This window comes from Pristis pectinata, chromosome 26, assembly GCF_009764475.1.
Source record: "Pristis pectinata isolate sPriPec2 chromosome 26, sPriPec2.1.pri, whole genome shotgun sequence".
In the NCBI taxonomy this organism is placed as follows: Eukaryota; Metazoa; Chordata; class Chondrichthyes; order Rhinopristiformes; family Pristidae; genus Pristis; species Pristis pectinata.
Genome location: NC_067430.1, coordinates 24807846 through 24825800, shown reverse-complemented (window position 1 = coordinate 24825800; position 17955 = coordinate 24807846). Strand labels below are relative to the sequence as shown.

The 17955-nt window shown below is 44.2% G+C and overlaps 1 protein-coding gene across 1 annotated transcript in view; it reads right to left on the bottom strand.

Moving 5' to 3' along the window:
- Window positions 1-3579: 3579 nt before the first annotated feature.
- casz1 (castor zinc finger 1) overlaps window positions 3580-17955 on the bottom strand; it is a gene marked incomplete at its 5' end in the record, with an annotated part of 111256 nt that continues 96880 nt past the window's right edge. The window contains one exon of the mRNA XM_052039503.1: window positions 3580-10574. Within this exon, the coding sequence (XP_051895463.1) occupies window positions 9502-10574 (1073 nt within the window). The remainder of the gene's footprint in view (window positions 10575-17955) is intronic.

Below are 17955 nucleotides of genomic sequence, written 5' to 3'. Positions count from 1 at the left end.
CAGACAACGGTGTCTCATTGATCGGCTTTTGTTTTCCAATTTAGTTCTTAAAAGACAGCTCCACCTCATTTATAAAGGACGTGGTCTCACTCCTCACACCTTTCTTGCCAGCTTCACTCTCTCCATTAACTTCACAACCTTGTCCTCACTATAAATCCTCTCGGCACTGTCCACTCCTAACCTCTCCATTCCCCTCTCTCTCAGAATTATTCCTTCTCATTTAATCCATTGCCCTGACTTTATTTTTCTGCATCCTCCAGCACTATTTTACCAGAGTTTCAGCAGGATATTCTTGGTCAGGGAGAGGTATCTGGCATAAAAAGCAGGACAAATCTAATCTGCCTATTTACTGGCCAATCAGTCTACTCTAAATCATCAGCAATGTGATGGAAGGTGTTGGCAAAAATCCACCAAGCAGGACATGCTTGAGGGAGGATTTAGATTTAAAAGTAAAGGGGTTGCCCATTTGTTATGTCCGGAGTCACACCAGCTACAGGTGGCACAATTCCTTAGTGCAGCCCAGTCCATCGTGAAAACCAGCCTCCCCTTCATTGACTCCGTCTACACTTCTCACAGCCTCGGGAAAGCAGTCAACATCATCAAGGAACCTTCCACCCCAGACATTCTCTCTTCTCTCCCCTCCCATCGGGCAGAAGATACAAAAGCTTGAGAACATGTACCACCAGGCTCAAGGACAGCTTCTATCCCACTGTTATCAGACTCTTGAACAGACCTCTCATATGCTAAAAGATGAACTCTTGATCTCCCAAGCTACCTCATCGTGGCCCTTGCACTTTATTTGTCTACCTGCACTGCACCTTCTCTGTAACAGCAACACTAGATTCTGCATTTTTTTCACTACTTCGATGTACTTATGTACGGCATGATCTGTCTGGATGGCATGCAAAACAAAAGCTTTTCACTGCATCTCGGTACATGTGACAATAATAAACCAATACTAATGGTGATGGGTTTTTAAGACAAAACTCCAGCTTCATGGTCAACTTTACTGAGAGTAGTTTTAAATTCCAGATTTATTTCATTACTCAACCATAAATTTCTCAGTTGCTGTGGTTTTTGTCACCAGTGCTCTGCCCCTGGTTACCAAACCAGTAACTTAACCACTATGCTACCCTCTCATACCCTTGATAATGCAGAAAAGCACCTGAACAATTGTCCATCAATGCTAGATGTTTATACTTTGAATGTCTCAATGTCCAATTAAACAGTCAGATGTTTCTCACGGTCTGATCATTGAGATATCACCAAGAGTTACCCATTCATACTTTTCACAGTGTTTAAATTATTTAACATCAAGCTGATTATCAGGTTTCTATTTTCAGAATGTTGCCTATTTTCTCACTCTTGCAATATCTTGAAGGTTTGTTGTCTCGGGTGACCCAGTCTGCTATTTCCAGTATTTGTGAAAATTTAGATACATTACCCGGGTTACAGTTACACACATTAATTCATAAATTTGCATGCCATCTGTAATGTTATCAGCTGCTGCAGCTTAGTGATGGGAAGACTTTGCTGAATGTTATTAGGTAGTTCCATGACAGGAGAGCTTAAGAACTTGAAACAGGAGTAGGCCATTCAGCCCTTCATGTCTATTCTGCCATTCAGTATGTTCAGTCAACATGGCATCATACAGCATGGAAACAGGCCCTTCAGCCCAACTCGTCCATGCCTGCCAGGTTGCCTACTTGAGCTAGTTGAAGATCTTTTACCTCAGCAACACTTTCTGCACCAACTCCACATTCCTTGACTCTCTTAATATCTAACAAACTGTTGATCTCTATCTTGTATACACTAATCAACTGAGCCTCCATGGACGTCTTGGGTAGAGAATTCAAAAGATTCACCACCCTCTGAGTGAGCAAGCAATATTGCATTCAGCCACCCTAGTGTAATCTTTACCACAACTCAGCCAGGACAGGACCAGATACCAAGTAGGCACTGGAAGAATTGCAGCTTTGAATGACAACATCAAGTGGTGAGTGAGAAAAGATGGTTGGCCAGTCCAATCTCACCAATTAGGGTCACTCAACAACTTATTCTTTAGTTATTCACAGAACAGTCACACACTGCCACCAGCTCAGAATGAATAATGGGCCTGTAAAAACCAAGGTCACCACAGATAATGTGGAACGGTGGCACAGCTGGTGTAGTTTTGTCTCACAGCTCCAGCGACCTGGGTTCAATCCTGACTGTGGAGTTTGCATGTTCTCCGTGACTGTGGGTTTCCTCCAGGTGCTCCGGTCTCCTCCCACATCCCAGAGACATGCAGGTTGGTAGGTTAACTGGCTGCTGTAAATTGCCCCTGGTTGTGTAGGTGAGCAGTGGGCTTTGGCGGGAGTTGATGGCAATGTGGGGAGAATACAATGAGACTGGTGTAAAATGGGTGTTTGATGATCAGTGCAGACGATGAATCTAATAAGTAAATGATATCTATTTACTAGGGCAGGAAGTTCCTTCCCTACGTCTCCCACAGAAAAAATCATACTTTAAATCTTATAATTGCAAGCCTATCTAATAACCCAGAGGTACCAGGCTTTGAAGAGGCAGTTTCACTGAGTGAGGTTTATAGAGATATCTAGGTGCCAGCAAGATAGAGGGAATAAACCTTAAGCCAAACCTTGGGCTGGCTAAAGAAACAGTGAGAGGGCTTGGCTTGCAAAGTGAACATCTGGATGGACACAGGGAGCAAAGTGAATCCTGTTAGAATGGTTGGTGTCAGAAGGATGGGTTCATTTGGGGAATGTATGCCATTTGTTTGGGTGAGTTGTAACTGCTACTGGATTTGTTCAATTTCGAAGGCAGGGTCTCTTCCTTGGATCTGTTCTCCATGGGAAGATGCCAACATGGTTTAAGTTTGTATCATTCAATGGCTTCATCCTAATCTCTCCCCTCCTTCAGCACTGCATACCTATTACCATTTCCCTCACCATCACCTTGTGTACCTTCTCCCTCCTTTTGTGTCATCATCAGCAGCCGTGCCTCTAGGCTCCCATCCTGCAGTCTGGAATTCCCACCACGTGTCACTCCTCATCTCCTTCCTCCTTTAAGATCCTCCTTAAAATTCCACCCTATTGACCAATCACAGTCATCCCTTCAACCTCAAACATCGTTTCATTCTTGGAAGTTCTCAGCAGGTCAGGCAGCATCTGCAGAGAGAGTAACAGAGTTAACATGTCAGGTTGAAGACATGAAATGTCTGATGAAGGGTTTTCAACCTTAAACATTAACTCTTGTTTCTTTCTCCACAGATGCTGCCTGATAAATAATAATAAATCTCAAAAACTATCAATCTCTCTCTTGAATATACTAACCAACTGAGCCCTGTGTTTTATGGCGCTGTTATTCATTAGCTGAGCCAATTAATGTATTAATTTATTAATAACTTTATTAAATTCTGAGCATTACCAGCATTTCCTGTTTGGTTTCAGATTTCCAGCATCTGCAATTCTCTTGATTTTCTTTTCAGTTTTGTGGTTATGTATCGATTCTGGGCCGTCTTTCTACATTTGAGGTGATCATCAGCAAAGTGCATTAAATAATGGCCGAGAATGGTTCTGTTTTTTTTCCAGTTTTTATTGAGTGAAAATCTCAAACCCTTGCATCAGTCATGCAAAACCAATCAAATAAATAAAACACATATATTAAATTTCTAACAGCACTAGATTCAAGTGGAAAAATATTCAGTTATCAATAACATAGGTGCTGAGGGGGGTCAATATTCAAGTATTGGAGAACGTCTTTTCCAAAGCATTTAAAAAAAGTTGAGTTGTCTCCATGTATAGAGAGCCATGTACACCGTATGTGGATCAAGTTCTCCCCACAGAGAAAAAAATTACACAAATCCATGTGATCTAGAGATGGCTTCTTATCCCAGTGTGCAATATATATATTACAAAGGCTAGAATTTTCTTTTTGCTACATTGTAATTTTTTCTTTCTCTTGTCTCCAAAAGATCAATCCAGTTTTAGTTAAATTAACAGTAAAATGATCGATTGCTTCAGCAGCTTGACTATTTAGAAGATTAGGAGGTTGTTTCTGTCTGGTTGTACATAATGATTATTTTCATTTCTCTTCATATTCTGGTAGACTATCTACACAATGCCATCTGGCAAACATCTGGTGATGTGTTACCCGTTTTTCAAAACATCACAGAAGAAAGGAAGGAAGAGGAAAAAAAACTTAACAGCTTTCGGACTTTTAACATGCTCTATATGTATTTAAAAAAAAAGGGACACACAGCGGTTAGATCCAAGTGCATAAACTGTTTCCCAACTCTAAGCATTTTACAGTATTTCTTTCAAGATACATACTGAATTTGAAAAAAAAACAATTAGTATTGCCTGCCTCTTCTCTGACTTTTAAATAGAACCCACTAGTGGATCGACAGCAAGATAAAGAGCACACAAAAATAAAACTGAGAGATAACGGTATTAAATTATTTAGCAATTAATATTCATAGGAAACCTGTTAATTTGCATCCTACAAAATTCAAGTTAAACCTGAACCACACTCTGTGTCAGTGCTAACAGTCTATGTATAAATGGCCTTATTGTTCAAGAGCCTGTTACACTTCCATCTTTAAAGGAATTGCACACACAAAAAAATCTATGGGTTATTCCAGAATTATTTTTTTTAAAAAGGAAGTTCTTTAAATGCAACATATTATTATTTTCGTGGCTTTAACCCTTTGAGGATCGGTGGATTTGTTTTGTGTGTGTGGGTGGGAATTCCTCAAACAGTTGTTTTGATTTAATTTTATTTCCTGTTGAATGAAATAAATCATACAGAATGCTGGATCTTACAAAACACCATGAGTAAAAAGCACAGGGCTCAGAGTCTCTCCCTCTGTCTCACACTGAGACTTGCTCACTCGCGCACAAACACTCACACTGAAACTTGCTCACTTGCACACAAATGCTCATGTATACATGCACCTGCAAACACACACAGATAAATACACATGTACTGAGACTCGTGCTCTCTCTCATGGGCACACATACTAAGACTTGCTCACTCATGCCAAGTACAGACACACAGGTAAACACAATCACTTGCACATGCACACAGACACTACATGCATGCTTTTACAAGTGCACACACAGACACAATCTCCATCACTGACTAGAATGGAACACAGTAACCTCACTTTACTTCACAATTTAGTGCGGAAAGGATTACTCCTCAAAGGGTTAATGTTGGTTACAGTTGTGCCCTGTGTTATGTGTGTCCTCCTTAAAGCCACAGTAGCCCCTTTCCATTGAGTACTTGGGAGGATTGTATTTGACACTGACCACCCCATAGGTCTGGTGTGCTGTGGTTGATTTGGAAAGTGAGCTGTTCCAACACAGCCTGCCATAATACTTCCTCTCAAGTATGTTACTTGCAGGGATTGTTATTAAGTAATCATAGAAGTTCAGATACATAGCAAGGAACTTCTACCCTGCCAGAAAAGGGGCTACTGTTACTTTAAGAATGGCAATTATATAGAGTCCTCATTTCATGTTAATTGGTAGGGTTCACAACTGTTTCTAATATAAAACAGAATTAGTGCAAACTTATATATGTTACAAAAAAACACAAAGCAGGTTAACACACTCATTACTTTCATCACCTGCCTGTAGTGCTTCACTCAAAGAACTGCAGAAACATGTACCATAAGGATCAGACACTGCTCTATTAAGAGCCATTATTTCATTCCATAGGAGCCCAAGTATTCTCATGATGTGTAACTATGGCAGAGCAGTGTCACTGTTAAACATCTGTCAGGTTTCACTACTGACCTGCTAATAAAAATCTGCTTTAAGTGAAAGCGTTACTTTTTAATATTTTTAAGGAAAAGAATCTTCAGAAGGTCAAAGAGGAAAATAGCTTCTTAGATGTAGGACCATATTAAGAATGCTTTTGTTCTGTACATAAGCTTTGCAGGGAAAAAATACTAATTACCTCATTCTTTATGAATGCCACCATCTCCATCCACACAGTTCCCTTTTCTTTTACTATTTGTAATTTTGTATACGTATATTCTCAATTTTAAAATTGTTACACTTTCTACAATAGTTCACAGTGATTTGATATATTTTGCCGTCATAATGATGTTTCAGTCAAATTTGACGGTCCAGCACCAGATTACTCCACATCTCATCTGCATTGCGGTCGGGCCACAGCTCAGCAAGGCTTCCTCCATTCCTGATTCTGTGCCTGTGGTACACCACCTTCAGTCCCAATGGCTCTTGGGTGGGGTGGGATATGTGAGCGTGATGGCGGGGAGTTTTACAGTCTTGCTGTTTGGGAGGCAGAGTCTCCCTTCTCGAACTGGCAGAGTGGTGGAGCTAAACTCTGAGGACTGGGGTCTCCTGGGGTGGACGGTAGTATGGTGAGGATACTGAGTTAATGGAGAGACATTGCTATGAAGCAAAATTAAATTTCAAAGGTTGGGGTAGGGTTTATTGGAGAACCAATGTCAGTCATGGAGGACAGTGTGATATGATGGGGGAATAGGACTCTGAGTGATTAGTTCCAGGCTGGAGACACAAGAGACTGCAGATGTTGGAATCTGTGAGGGGAAAGATGCTGCTCGACCTGCTGAGTTCCTCCAACTGATTGGTTGTTGTTCCAGGCTGTATTGAATGGGCTGGAGTTTGTGGAGTGCAATATTGGAGACCAGCTAACACCATTGGGAATAGTCGTGTGTGGAGGTGGCAAGTGAGCAGAGAGGCTGAGGTAAATGTTCCGAGGATGTTGGCTACAGCACAAGGGGGCAAACAGCCCTGCTCACCCTGTGCTGCTGACTGGGAACTGGGGGTAAAATTGCTACCGAGCCTGTGCACTTGGTGACAGGAGAAAGACAAGGGGCCTTTGGTTTTCCCCCATTGTTCAATTTGAGGGATTGAGGGATAATCCGGGAGATTGGGCTGGTGTTGTCAGCACCCATTTAGAAGCATGTGCATTGCCTTTGAATGGTGTTGGGGAAGAGGTGAGGAGGGGAAGGAGTCAATGGCAGATCTTCAAGGGATCTTGTGCATTCTCTGGGCCTACGGTTTGGGACTCTCCTCCCCAGAGATACCAGCCCTCCATTTAAACCTGAAACTTTGGGCCAGCAATGTGATGTCTTTTTACAATGAGCATCAGAGCAATTCTTCCCCTACTACAGGAGGCAATAAGTTGATGTGTTTTTGAGGTTGAAGGCTGAGGTCTCCCCGTTAATTTAGGGTGCTAGTCGATACAATATCTTCCTCTGCTTCATTTGATATCTCAAGATGAAGTGTGGTGAGTCAAAGCATGTTGGGGTGCTCTGACCAGTAGGACGCTCCCCAAAGCTTTATCATTTTGGAATAATTTGTCCATTTTATCTGTGGATGCACCACGTGGAAAGTTTATAATTGGTCTTATCCAGGGTCTTCTATAACAAGGACTACACACTAAAGCTAATCTATTTACAATAACAGGACCACTTTAAAGAGACTTGCACCAGCTAAACTCTACTAGTTAGTGACTAATGAGGTGTTAAACCGACAACTTTAGAAGAGCAATTAAGAGGCTGAGTTTTCAGGGAAAGGTGAAAATAGACATCATTAATCTGCTGCTGAAGTGTGTGTTGTGTGTGGACTGCAAATCTATACAGTTAGCAAAACTAGTGTAGGCAGAAATCAAGACGGCTGGGGGTGGGGAAAAACAAAAAAAAACCTGAAAAGACTTGGTTACATCTTCAGGAGCAGCCGCCCCAGGCAAGGGTGTCCTTGAACCGGCTGCTATAATAGAAACAAACTCCCCTATCATCTCAGCATGGGACAGGGAATGTCGGCAGGACTGTGGCATAATTACCGTGGGGAAGCAGATCACACCTGTTTCTAATAAAACAGAGAACACTGAAAAAATCTTATGAGGTTAGGCAGCATCTGTGGAAGGAGAAACTGTTTCTCCTTCCACAGTTGCTGCCCGACCTGGTAAATTTTTCCAATGTTTTCTCTTTTTATTTCAGATCGCTAAATTTGATAGGACACACTTTCTCTTATGACCAATGAAGTTGTCAGGCAGGAAAGGGACAGTGAAATGGGTTTGCTCTGTTCTAATATGTTCTCCTTGGGTATTATGTTTGGACTGAAAAATTAGCAAATATGTGTTGTACATAGTTACCTGATTCCTGTTGCTTCTTTTAAATTTGCAAATTTATATATATCATACTCAGCTTTAAAGATCTAATGGCCCTGTTTTCAAATAATCTTAAAAACACAGAGGAGAGACAGCTTTTGATCAGAAACTCATACACAGAAACACAGAGACCCCTTTAAATAGAAGAACCACAGCTTTAAGCCTCAAAGAGTTAGATTCATTGTGGTGGCAAATGATTTGCAAACAATGTGACCATGTTGGGCCTCAAAGTATCTACAACATTCAAATTGATTTCTGCTTTAAATATATAAAAATAATTTTGTTTGAAATGTTCTCATTCTATCTACAAAACAAACAAAAACTTGTAGAAGCTTCCAGATGCCATATGGCTTCTTTACAATTGCGGAAAAAATCATTCTGGAACAGCGCCAAGAGGCTGAGAGGTTTGGAATGGAAAGACCTGTAATAGGACGTGATCTGGGATAAAAAGAAAGCAAACTCCAGGGTAAGTGAGAGAGAAAAAATCTTCAACGTAAAAATAAATTAATGGAAGAGCAGAAATGAAACTTCACAGTCTGAGCACAAGTATTATGTGTTTCACAATGAACTTTTGTTCATCCACACTCAGTGCTTCAGAATTTAGCAAGAAGGCGTTTAATGTGTCTTAACCTTGAAGGCTTCTCATCGCCCATTGGAGGTGACGGTGGGACTGACTACAGAAAACGGCCATTTAAAACTGCCTTTGTAAATTCTTCACTTGCACACTCTGCCATACCATAATGTACACTGCAGCTCAAAACTGCTTATGAATTTCGGTTTCATATACTTTGTTTTTCTTTAAATTCCAAAAAATTAAAACAATAGAATCTAGCAGACATGCACACACGCAACCAAGGAGTTTTCGGTAGCAAAGGTAATACCCAAATATTACATGGTGTCCAACTCCAGAACGTTGGATTATAGATTTTCATTTTTTTCCTGCATATTAAAAGGGTTTAATCATGTTGGTCAGGTTGTAAACATCTTTTAGGGAGCAAGTTCTTCCTACTGCACGTACCATCTGAAGCCAATTGTTTTGTTCATCGGTAATCCATGATTCTTTTTTATTTATTTGTTGTGGGCACTGTCCTGTTGTCGTCAGCTGGTCTGGAAGCATTGTTTGAGGATGGAGGAGTCTAGAGGCTCTCCATTTGATCCTGATGGGGTGGAAAGGCTGCCCAGGTCCCCTCACACTGCGACGCCTGTGGAGGTTTGGTTCTTAGTTCTACTACAATATTTCTTTTTTTTAAAATGGAGGGAATTTGTCATCCCAGATAAGTGAATAGAGGACAGATTCTTTGTAAGGGGGAGGAGGGGAGGTGGATCTGCCAGCTACACCCCCACTGCTTCGTCCTTCTCCAGCATGTCCATGTGCTCGGGCACGGTGCCATCATGGCTACTGTCGGAGTCCGTGTTGAGGTCGTCGTCGTCTTCGTCTTCGTCGTCGTTCGGCTCCTCGTCGTCCTGCGTCATGTCGTTGTCGTCTTCGGCGTCGCCCGACGTGGCGGCGACGTCCTCCTGGGCGGCGGCGTTGGCGCCAAAACGGGCCGCCGCCGACGCCGACGCCGCCGCCTCCTGGGGCCTGGAGCTCAGGTCGAGCGAGTCGCTGAGGCCGACGCCGGCCGGGTTCTTCAGGAAGAACAGCGGGCCGTCCACGCCGGTGCCCAGGTTGAGGGAGCCGTCCAGGTTGAGGGAGGACGCCTGCGAATCGTACTCCAGGGCGCCGTGCATCACCTCACGGGTAGGCGAGGCGGACGCCGCCTCCCCGCGCTCCTGCTTCTCGTGTTTGCGCTTGTGGGAGTCCATCTGGGACATGCCCACCACCGTGTGTTTGCAGTCAGGGTAGGTGCAGTGGAAGTGCGAGCACTTGAGCTTGTACTTGCAGTCGGCCACCTCGCAGTCCACGCTGGAGCTGAACTGGCAGAAGCCGGCGGCGCTGATCACGTCCTGCTTGCCGTGGTGCTTGCGGTGGGCCGTCACCTTGGTGCTGTCGGTGCAGCGGAATCCGCAGCGCAGACAGTGGAAGTGGGTGCTGTTCCCCGAAAACTGGCAGTCCGCGAAGTTGCAGCGCAGGGAGGACTTGAAGCGCTTGAAGTCGTCCAGGACCAGGTTGTCCACGCGGTCGTGGTGCTGGGCGTGCTTGTACATGTGGGTGCGGCCGCAGAACTTGTAGCCGCAGTTCTCCCGGGTGCAGTGGTAGTGGGTGACCTTCAGCGAGAACTGGCAGGACGCGTCCTTGCAGTCCTCGTAGAGGTCGTATCGCTTGAAGCCCTCCAGCATCATCCCTTCGTCCAGCATCTTCCGAGAGGAGGCCGTCTTTCGCCGCTTTCCAAACGGGGACATGTCTTCGATGATCCAGAACCTCTTCTTCGCACCAGAGGCGGTCGGGAGAGAAATTGTGTTCCCTGGACACAGAAAAAAGGAAAACATTAAGCTGCTGCTTTTGCTGTACTCCGATTCCAGTTGGAGCCCGGCGCATTGGAGAATGCGACAGTTGCATTACAAACATTGTCTCCATTAACGTTCTTTGAAAACCACAAATGACCTAGTTTCTATCATACCATCAATGCATGTCCTATGCAGCCCAATGTAATGTGAATTTCCCTCTTTCCCCAGAATCATATATTGAGTTATTCAACAATGACTACACGGAAAACATTGCACTAATTGAATATCCTACACTGGATTATGAAGAATGTACAGACCCAATATTGACATTCACATGAGTAGCAGCAACCTTGCCTCTGAGTCAGAGGCTGCACATTCAAGCCCCACTCCAGAAACTTGAGTGCAGAGATCTAGGCTGAGGCTTCACTGCAGTGCAGAGAAGTACTGCCTTTCTGTTAAGCTGTGTTCTCAAGTGGAGGTTTAAAAAAAACCATGGCATAATTCTGAAGATGGGTTTAGCCTCCAATGTCCTGGCTAATATTTATTCCTTTATCATCATATAAGGAAATCATCATGTCCTGCTGGAATCTTGCTGTGCATAAATTGGCTGTTCCCTATGTTGCAACGGTGACTACACCTCTAAAGTACTAAGGGGCACTGGGAAGGCCCAAGTAGTGAAGGACAAGCCTTGCTCCTTCCCACTTTACCTAATCCAACCCTATAAAACAGAGATGTCTGTCTGGCTTAGCATTATCTGTCATTGGTGTTGCAGTGGTCTGTCCAGTGGGTGAACCCATGTCAGGTAAAGAGAAAAATGAGCACAAGTTGTCCAATAGCCAGTCTCTGGAAGCATTTTGGGAAGTTCCGATATCAGGAAAGATCCTATCTCAATGATAGCTAATTCAGTCTTCCTATTTATTTCTGGTGCTTGTGAATCTCAGCGAGAGCTTGTAGACGTGAGCTTTCTATGCTAGAGAGCCATGAACACCAGCGGTTGGGTAGTCAACCCTTCCCTGTTGACTGCTCCCTGTGCTGGAAACCACAGAGCAGCTCTTGGCAACCATTTTTTTTAAACAAAATAAACTTTATTCATAATAAAGGAAACTATATACAATAATAAAAACTGTTCAAACCTTCACATTCATGTACAGTTCAATTCTTAGTGTTACCTTTTTATATGTAAAAAACACAGCACCGATGCCACATGTGTGGCTCCCTGAGGTGATACCCCAATCCCATCTTTACAACATTTGAGCGGCTTCCTCGCCTGACCCTGCCCCTCCCTCTCCTGTGGCAGAAGAACCCTAAACTGTCGTCCTTCCCCACCGAGCCCTCGCGCTGGCTGCACCCAGCTTCAGTGCGTCCCTCAGCACGTACTCCTGCAGCCTGGAATGTGCCAGTCGGCAGCATTCCCCTACGGACATCTCGCAGTGCTGGGAGACCAACAATTTTCGGGCAGACCAAAGGACGTCTTTCACCGAGTTGATGGCCTTCCAGCAGCAGCTGATGTCCGTCTCTGTGTGTGTCCCCGGGAACAGCCCGTAGATCAGACAATCCTCTGTTACGCTGCGGCTTGGGATGAAACGTGACAAGGACCCCTGCATCTTTCGCCACACCCCCCTCGCAAACCCACAGCCCGCAAAGAGGTGGGCGACCGTCTCATCCCCAGCGCAGTCCTCCCGGGGGCAGCGCGCGCTGGGGGTGATGCCCCAACCGTGCAGGATGGATCTTACTGGGAGGGCCCCTCTCACCGCCAGCCAAACGAGGTCTTGGTGCTTGTTGGTGAGTTCTGGCGATGAGGCATTCTGCCAGATGGTCTGGACAGTCTGCTCAGGGAACCACCCCATGGTGTCCATCGAGTCCTTCTCCTGCAGTGTCTGCAGGATGTTCCATGCTGACCACTTCCTGATGGACTTATGGTCCAAGGGGTTGCTCCGGAAGAACTTTTCCACAAAGGACAGGTAGTGCGGCAACGTCCAGCTGACCGGGACGCCGTGTGGCCACGGGGCCAGGCCCATCCTTCGCAACAGCCGGGACAGGTAGAACCTCGGTACGTAGTGACACTTGGTGCCCATGTACTTGGGTTCCACGCAGAGCCTGATGCAGCCACAGACGAAGGTGGTCATCAGCATGAGGGCGACATTGGGGACACCTTTACCCCCATTGTCCAGGGACTTGTGCATGGTGACCCATCGGACCCGCTCCATGTTGGATCCCCAGACGAACCGGAAAACGGCGCGGGTGATTTCCAAGCCGGAGGAGTGAGGAACAGGCCACACCTGCGCCAAGTACAGCAGCCCTGAGAGCACCTCACACCTGATGACCAGGTTCTTCCCAGTTATCGATAGGGAGCGCCGTTCCCACAGTCCCAGTTTCTGCTTCACCTTCCCAATCCGCTCCTGCCAATTTTTGTTGCATGCCCTGGCCCCTCCGAACCAGATCCCCAGCACCTTCAGATAGTCAGGCCTGACGGTGAAGGGGACGTTGGCTCGGTCGGGCCAGTTGCTGAAGAGCATGGCCTTGCTCTTCGCGCGGTTGACTCTGGCCCCTGATGCCGACTCAACCCGGTCGCAGATGCTGATCAATCTGCTGACTGACCTCGGGTCTGAGCAGAAGACGGCCACATCGTCCATGTACAGGGAGGTTTTCACCTGGGTGCCCCCGCTGCCTGGCAACGTCACCCTTCTGATGCTCCCGTCCTTCCTGACGGGAGAGAGGGCAGCCCTGCCTGACTCCAGACTTGATGGGGAAGCTGTCTGTTTCCCACCCATTGATTTGGACTGCGCTATGGATGTCTGTGTAAAGCAGTTGGATCCAATTCCTGATTCCCTCCCCAAAGCCCATTTTGAAGAGCACGTCCAACATGTATGTGTGTGATATCCTGTCGAAGGCCTTCATTTACTTTGGCACTAGTCACTATCCAGGCCTATCATGGAAAACGGATACAACAAAGCAGTGATATAAACTCCCCTAGTGCCGCTGGTATAGTCCAGTGATGGACAGGCAAGGACAGTGTTAGGACTGAGATAAGTTAACTATTCCTTTATTTTATCTAGAGAGCCCTACAGAATGAGACCTAATGACACTTAGAAGTCTTAAATGCAATTTGAAATGACTATTTAAATTGATGACCAATGGAATTGTGTGGATAGACCTGTACACTCTCCCACCCTACTTATTGTTCAGAGCCTCTACTGACAGCTTTGCCTCAGCCAATGCGTAGGATGCAGGGTGGGCTGGACACCTAAGCTAACAGCACTCCTAACAACTTGAGTTTAGTCAGAAAATAGTCCATTTCAAAAGCAGAGCAAGTAGAGCTCATGACAGAAAGTGCAGCAACTTCTCCCAATCTAATCAGTACTTTTTTTAGCAAGTGGGTGCTAGTTACACATAGACTTTCTCTATCAGCTCAATTACAGTCACTAACAGCCATGCAGTCACCAGTGGAACTAACCAATCATGCCCTCTCTGTCTTAGAATATTGTTGTCACCATATACAAATATTTTTCTTTGTGCCATTGAGATTAATGTACAGTATTCCTGGAAACAAATTAAAATTTTCCTCTAATTTTCATAAGTATTTTGAAACAAAATGTGCTGCACAAAAATTTGGATAAAGCTCATTGATAAGGGCCTTTTTATTGTGATGTTGACACCTGGCTGCACACTAGGCTAAACAGTGAGGTGTTTTAGATACTGGTCAAAGACAGTCTGCTGTAGAAAACTCTGAGGCAATCTGAAGATGAACAAAGCTGTACACATCACTCTAGAGTTACAGGAATGACAATATATTGAAGGGTCTTGGAGCTGCTGGAGATTTCAGAGATAGGGGGTGAGATCACCAAGGGATTCAAAACAAGGGTGTGAATTTTAAAATTTAGGTGATAAGGTGTCAATGTAACTCGGAGCCAAAACAGGTCAAAAAATAGAGTGGTAATGGGTGAATGTGACTTGGTGTAAATTAGGATGTGGGCAGTTAGGTTTCGGATGATCTCAGGTTCACAGCGTAGAATGGTTTTGACCAGTCAGATATGCATTAGAATAGTCAAATCTAGAAGTATCAGTGCTTCAGACAAGGATTTCAGCAGCAGATTAGCTGATGCAAGGGCAAGGGATATGACAGTGTGGTCTTGGTGAAGGTGTGAATCGGAAGTTCTGACTGCACCACCATTGTACCTATGTTATTGGTGAACTGGGAACAGATAAAAGAGAATTTAAAAAAAAAGTAGAGAAAAATAGACCCCCTACATCTAACAGATTGAAATTAATTGCATATTTTACCTAAAATCATGGCTTGCCCTGTACTGTAACGATTTAAACTTTCATTATAACAAAGTAACTCCAAGAAACAAAACCAGAAAAAGCTGGAAACACTCAGCAGGTCAGGTGGCATCTGTAGAAAGGGAAACAGAGTTAACATTTCAGGTTGAAGACCCTTCGTCAAACCTGAAACATTAACTATTTCTCTCTTCACAGATGCTGCCTGACCCTCTGAGTGTTTCTAACATTTAGTGATCTTTGTTTCAGATTTCCATCATCTGCAAGGTTTTTTTTTGATTATCAAATTGAAGGAACATACTTCTGATTTGGAATAAAAGGGAATTGGATAAATACACGGAGAAATATCCCAAAACTATCGGGAAGCTGCAAAGAGTGGGATTAATTGGGGACCTCTTTCATGGGGACCGTTACAAATTTGAATGGCCAAGTGACCTCCTGTCTTTTTATGATTTTGAAAGAAAACCAAAAATTATTGCTGCTTTTGTGCTTTACAATATCCTTGGTGGCACGGTTGATAAAATGACAACTAATGTGCATGGTAGTATGATTTTGCACTCAACAGGGAGATTGGGTGTTTGTTTAGTCAATAGAGCCAGCTGTAGGCTTCAACAGGCATTGTTTAAAGAAAAGGTAAAAGGAGAAAAACGAGAATGTGCTTAAGTCCCAAAGGCGCCAGAAATGTTAACAATGCAGTTTCATTGTCACCTGGTGGAGGCTGATGTCGCTAATGTTACAGGTGTCAACACCAGCTGTCAACAAAATGCAATAGCAAGAATCAGATATTAACAAACTGAACCCTCCATACTCGCCTTCAGTGAGGAGAGGGTTGGTGTATTGGTAGAGCACCTGGGCAAGGTGCTTGCCTGTGAATGGTTATGATACAGCAGCACTCCCATCTCAAAAATCTAATTTTGAATGTGTGGATTGTAATTCCCTCAAAAATATTTCAAAGCTTGTATCAGAGAAAAATCTTACTTTATGCTCATTTTATGCTTTCTAGTTAAAGTTTACTCCTTCCTGTTCATAAGATTTTTTTCAATGTGATCAGCTGTTCAGCCTGCTTAATGACATCATGACCTCTAGGTGCCAAAGCTCCCATGGAATTGAAGACTGACAGCAGCAGAGAAAGGGGAAAGCCCTGTAATAGAGAACACTAGACTTTTCAGGGCAGCTTCCTTTGAAATCAGTGGTGAGTTTCGTCACCTCCTTGTCCTTATGAAATCCATTGTGTGCTGGTTTAGAGCTGTGTTCCCCTGATACCCATGGTGAAAATCCATGGATAATTTGTATGATGAGATTGACTCTTGACCTCACAATCTACCTTGTTGTGACCTTGCACCTTATTGTCTACCTGCAATGCACATCCCTGTAGCTGTGACACTTTACTCTGTATTCTGTTATTGTTTTTACCTGTACTACTTCAATGCACTCTGTACTAACTCAATGTATCTGCACTGTGTAATGAATTGATCTGCATGACTGGTACACAAGACAACTTTTTCACTGTACCTCGGTACAAGTGACAATAATAAACCAATACAAATATCTTTACACAGCTTTATATTTTAATTGACTGCCACCACTTTGAAACAACAAAGTGCAGGCTGTGCAAAGTTGCCTTTATGAAAGTTTGTCATAGAGTCATACAGGACAGAAACAGGCCCTTGGGTTTGTGAATGTCAGAAGTTTGTGTGTAAGAGTATTGACCTCCTCTTGTTCCCTTCTCCTCACCTTCTGTCCCACAATGGAAGTGACCGTGTGGAGGGGAGTACATTGGTGACTGATACTCTTCCACACCTTTGGTTCTTGTGGAACTTTCCCCCTTTTGTATCTGGACCAAACATGGGTTAAAAACAAGACTCAAGCTTTTGCAACCAGTTGTAATTTCCAAAAGAATAAAGCAGCAAGCAAGTGAAATCCCCAGTACGTCAGTTTGTACATTTAACTCATGCTGAAATGGCTGATGTATTCAATTTCACTTCTGCATGTTTTTTTTCAGTTACATATCATTTTAGCCAAAATATTAAACTGAAATTGAAGCACATTTGAAGGTTAATGAGCGTTACTTTCAACTGCAGTGACAGTTGTGAATTTAACGCTGTACCCTCTCAAGTGTACAAGCTGGCCAATGATGCCCATACATGGAAATAAAACGAGGGTAGAATTATTATTTTATTTATCCTGCTGTTTGTGGGGCCTTGCTGCATGCAAACTAGTAGAGTTCATTCAGCTCAGAAACAGGCCCTTTGGCCCATTGAGTGTGTATAGGTCATCAAATACCTATTTACACTAATCCTCCACTGTATTCTCTTCATGCTCCTGTTTGCTCCCCACAGGTTCTACCACACACTGACACACTGCGGACAATTTACAGTGGCCAATTAACCCAACAAACTGCATGTGCTTGGGATGTGGGAAGAACTGGGGCAAGTGGGGGGAAACCCACATGGAGAATGTGCAAACTCCACACAGGGCAGGAGGTCAAGATTGAACCCAGGTCACTGGAGCTGTGAGGCAGCAGCTGCCACTGTGCCACTGAAATTAGTGTATTTTTACCCTATAACGATAATGGATCACTGTCAGAGAGGTGCTGTCGGAGACTAGAGTGCATTTTGTAGATGGTGCACACTGCAGCCACTGTATGCCAGTGGTGGAGGGAATAATTGGTTAGGATGATGGATGGGGTGCCACTAAAGGGTGTTACTTTGTCCTGAATTATGTCAGATTTCTTGGGAGTTGCCGGAGCTGTGCTTATCCAGGCAAGTAGAGAGTGTTCCATCACACTCCTGACTTGCGCCTTGTAGATGGCGGAAAGGCCTTGGGCTGTCAGGAGGTAAGTCATTCACTGCAGGACACTCAGCCTCTGACCTACTCTTGTAGTCATGCTATTTGTGTGCTTGATCCAGTTTTAATTTCTGGTTAATGGTGATCTCCAGAATGTTGACGGTGGACAGACTTGGTGATGGCAAGAGTAGGTCCTTAGACTGTCTTGTTAGGGATGGTCATTGGTTAAAAAAACTTTGCTGATTGCCATTTATCTGTCCTTGCTTAAATGCTGCCCGGGTCTTGGTGAAGGTGGCTGGGCCCAGGACATGATCTCTGCAATGATGTCAATAG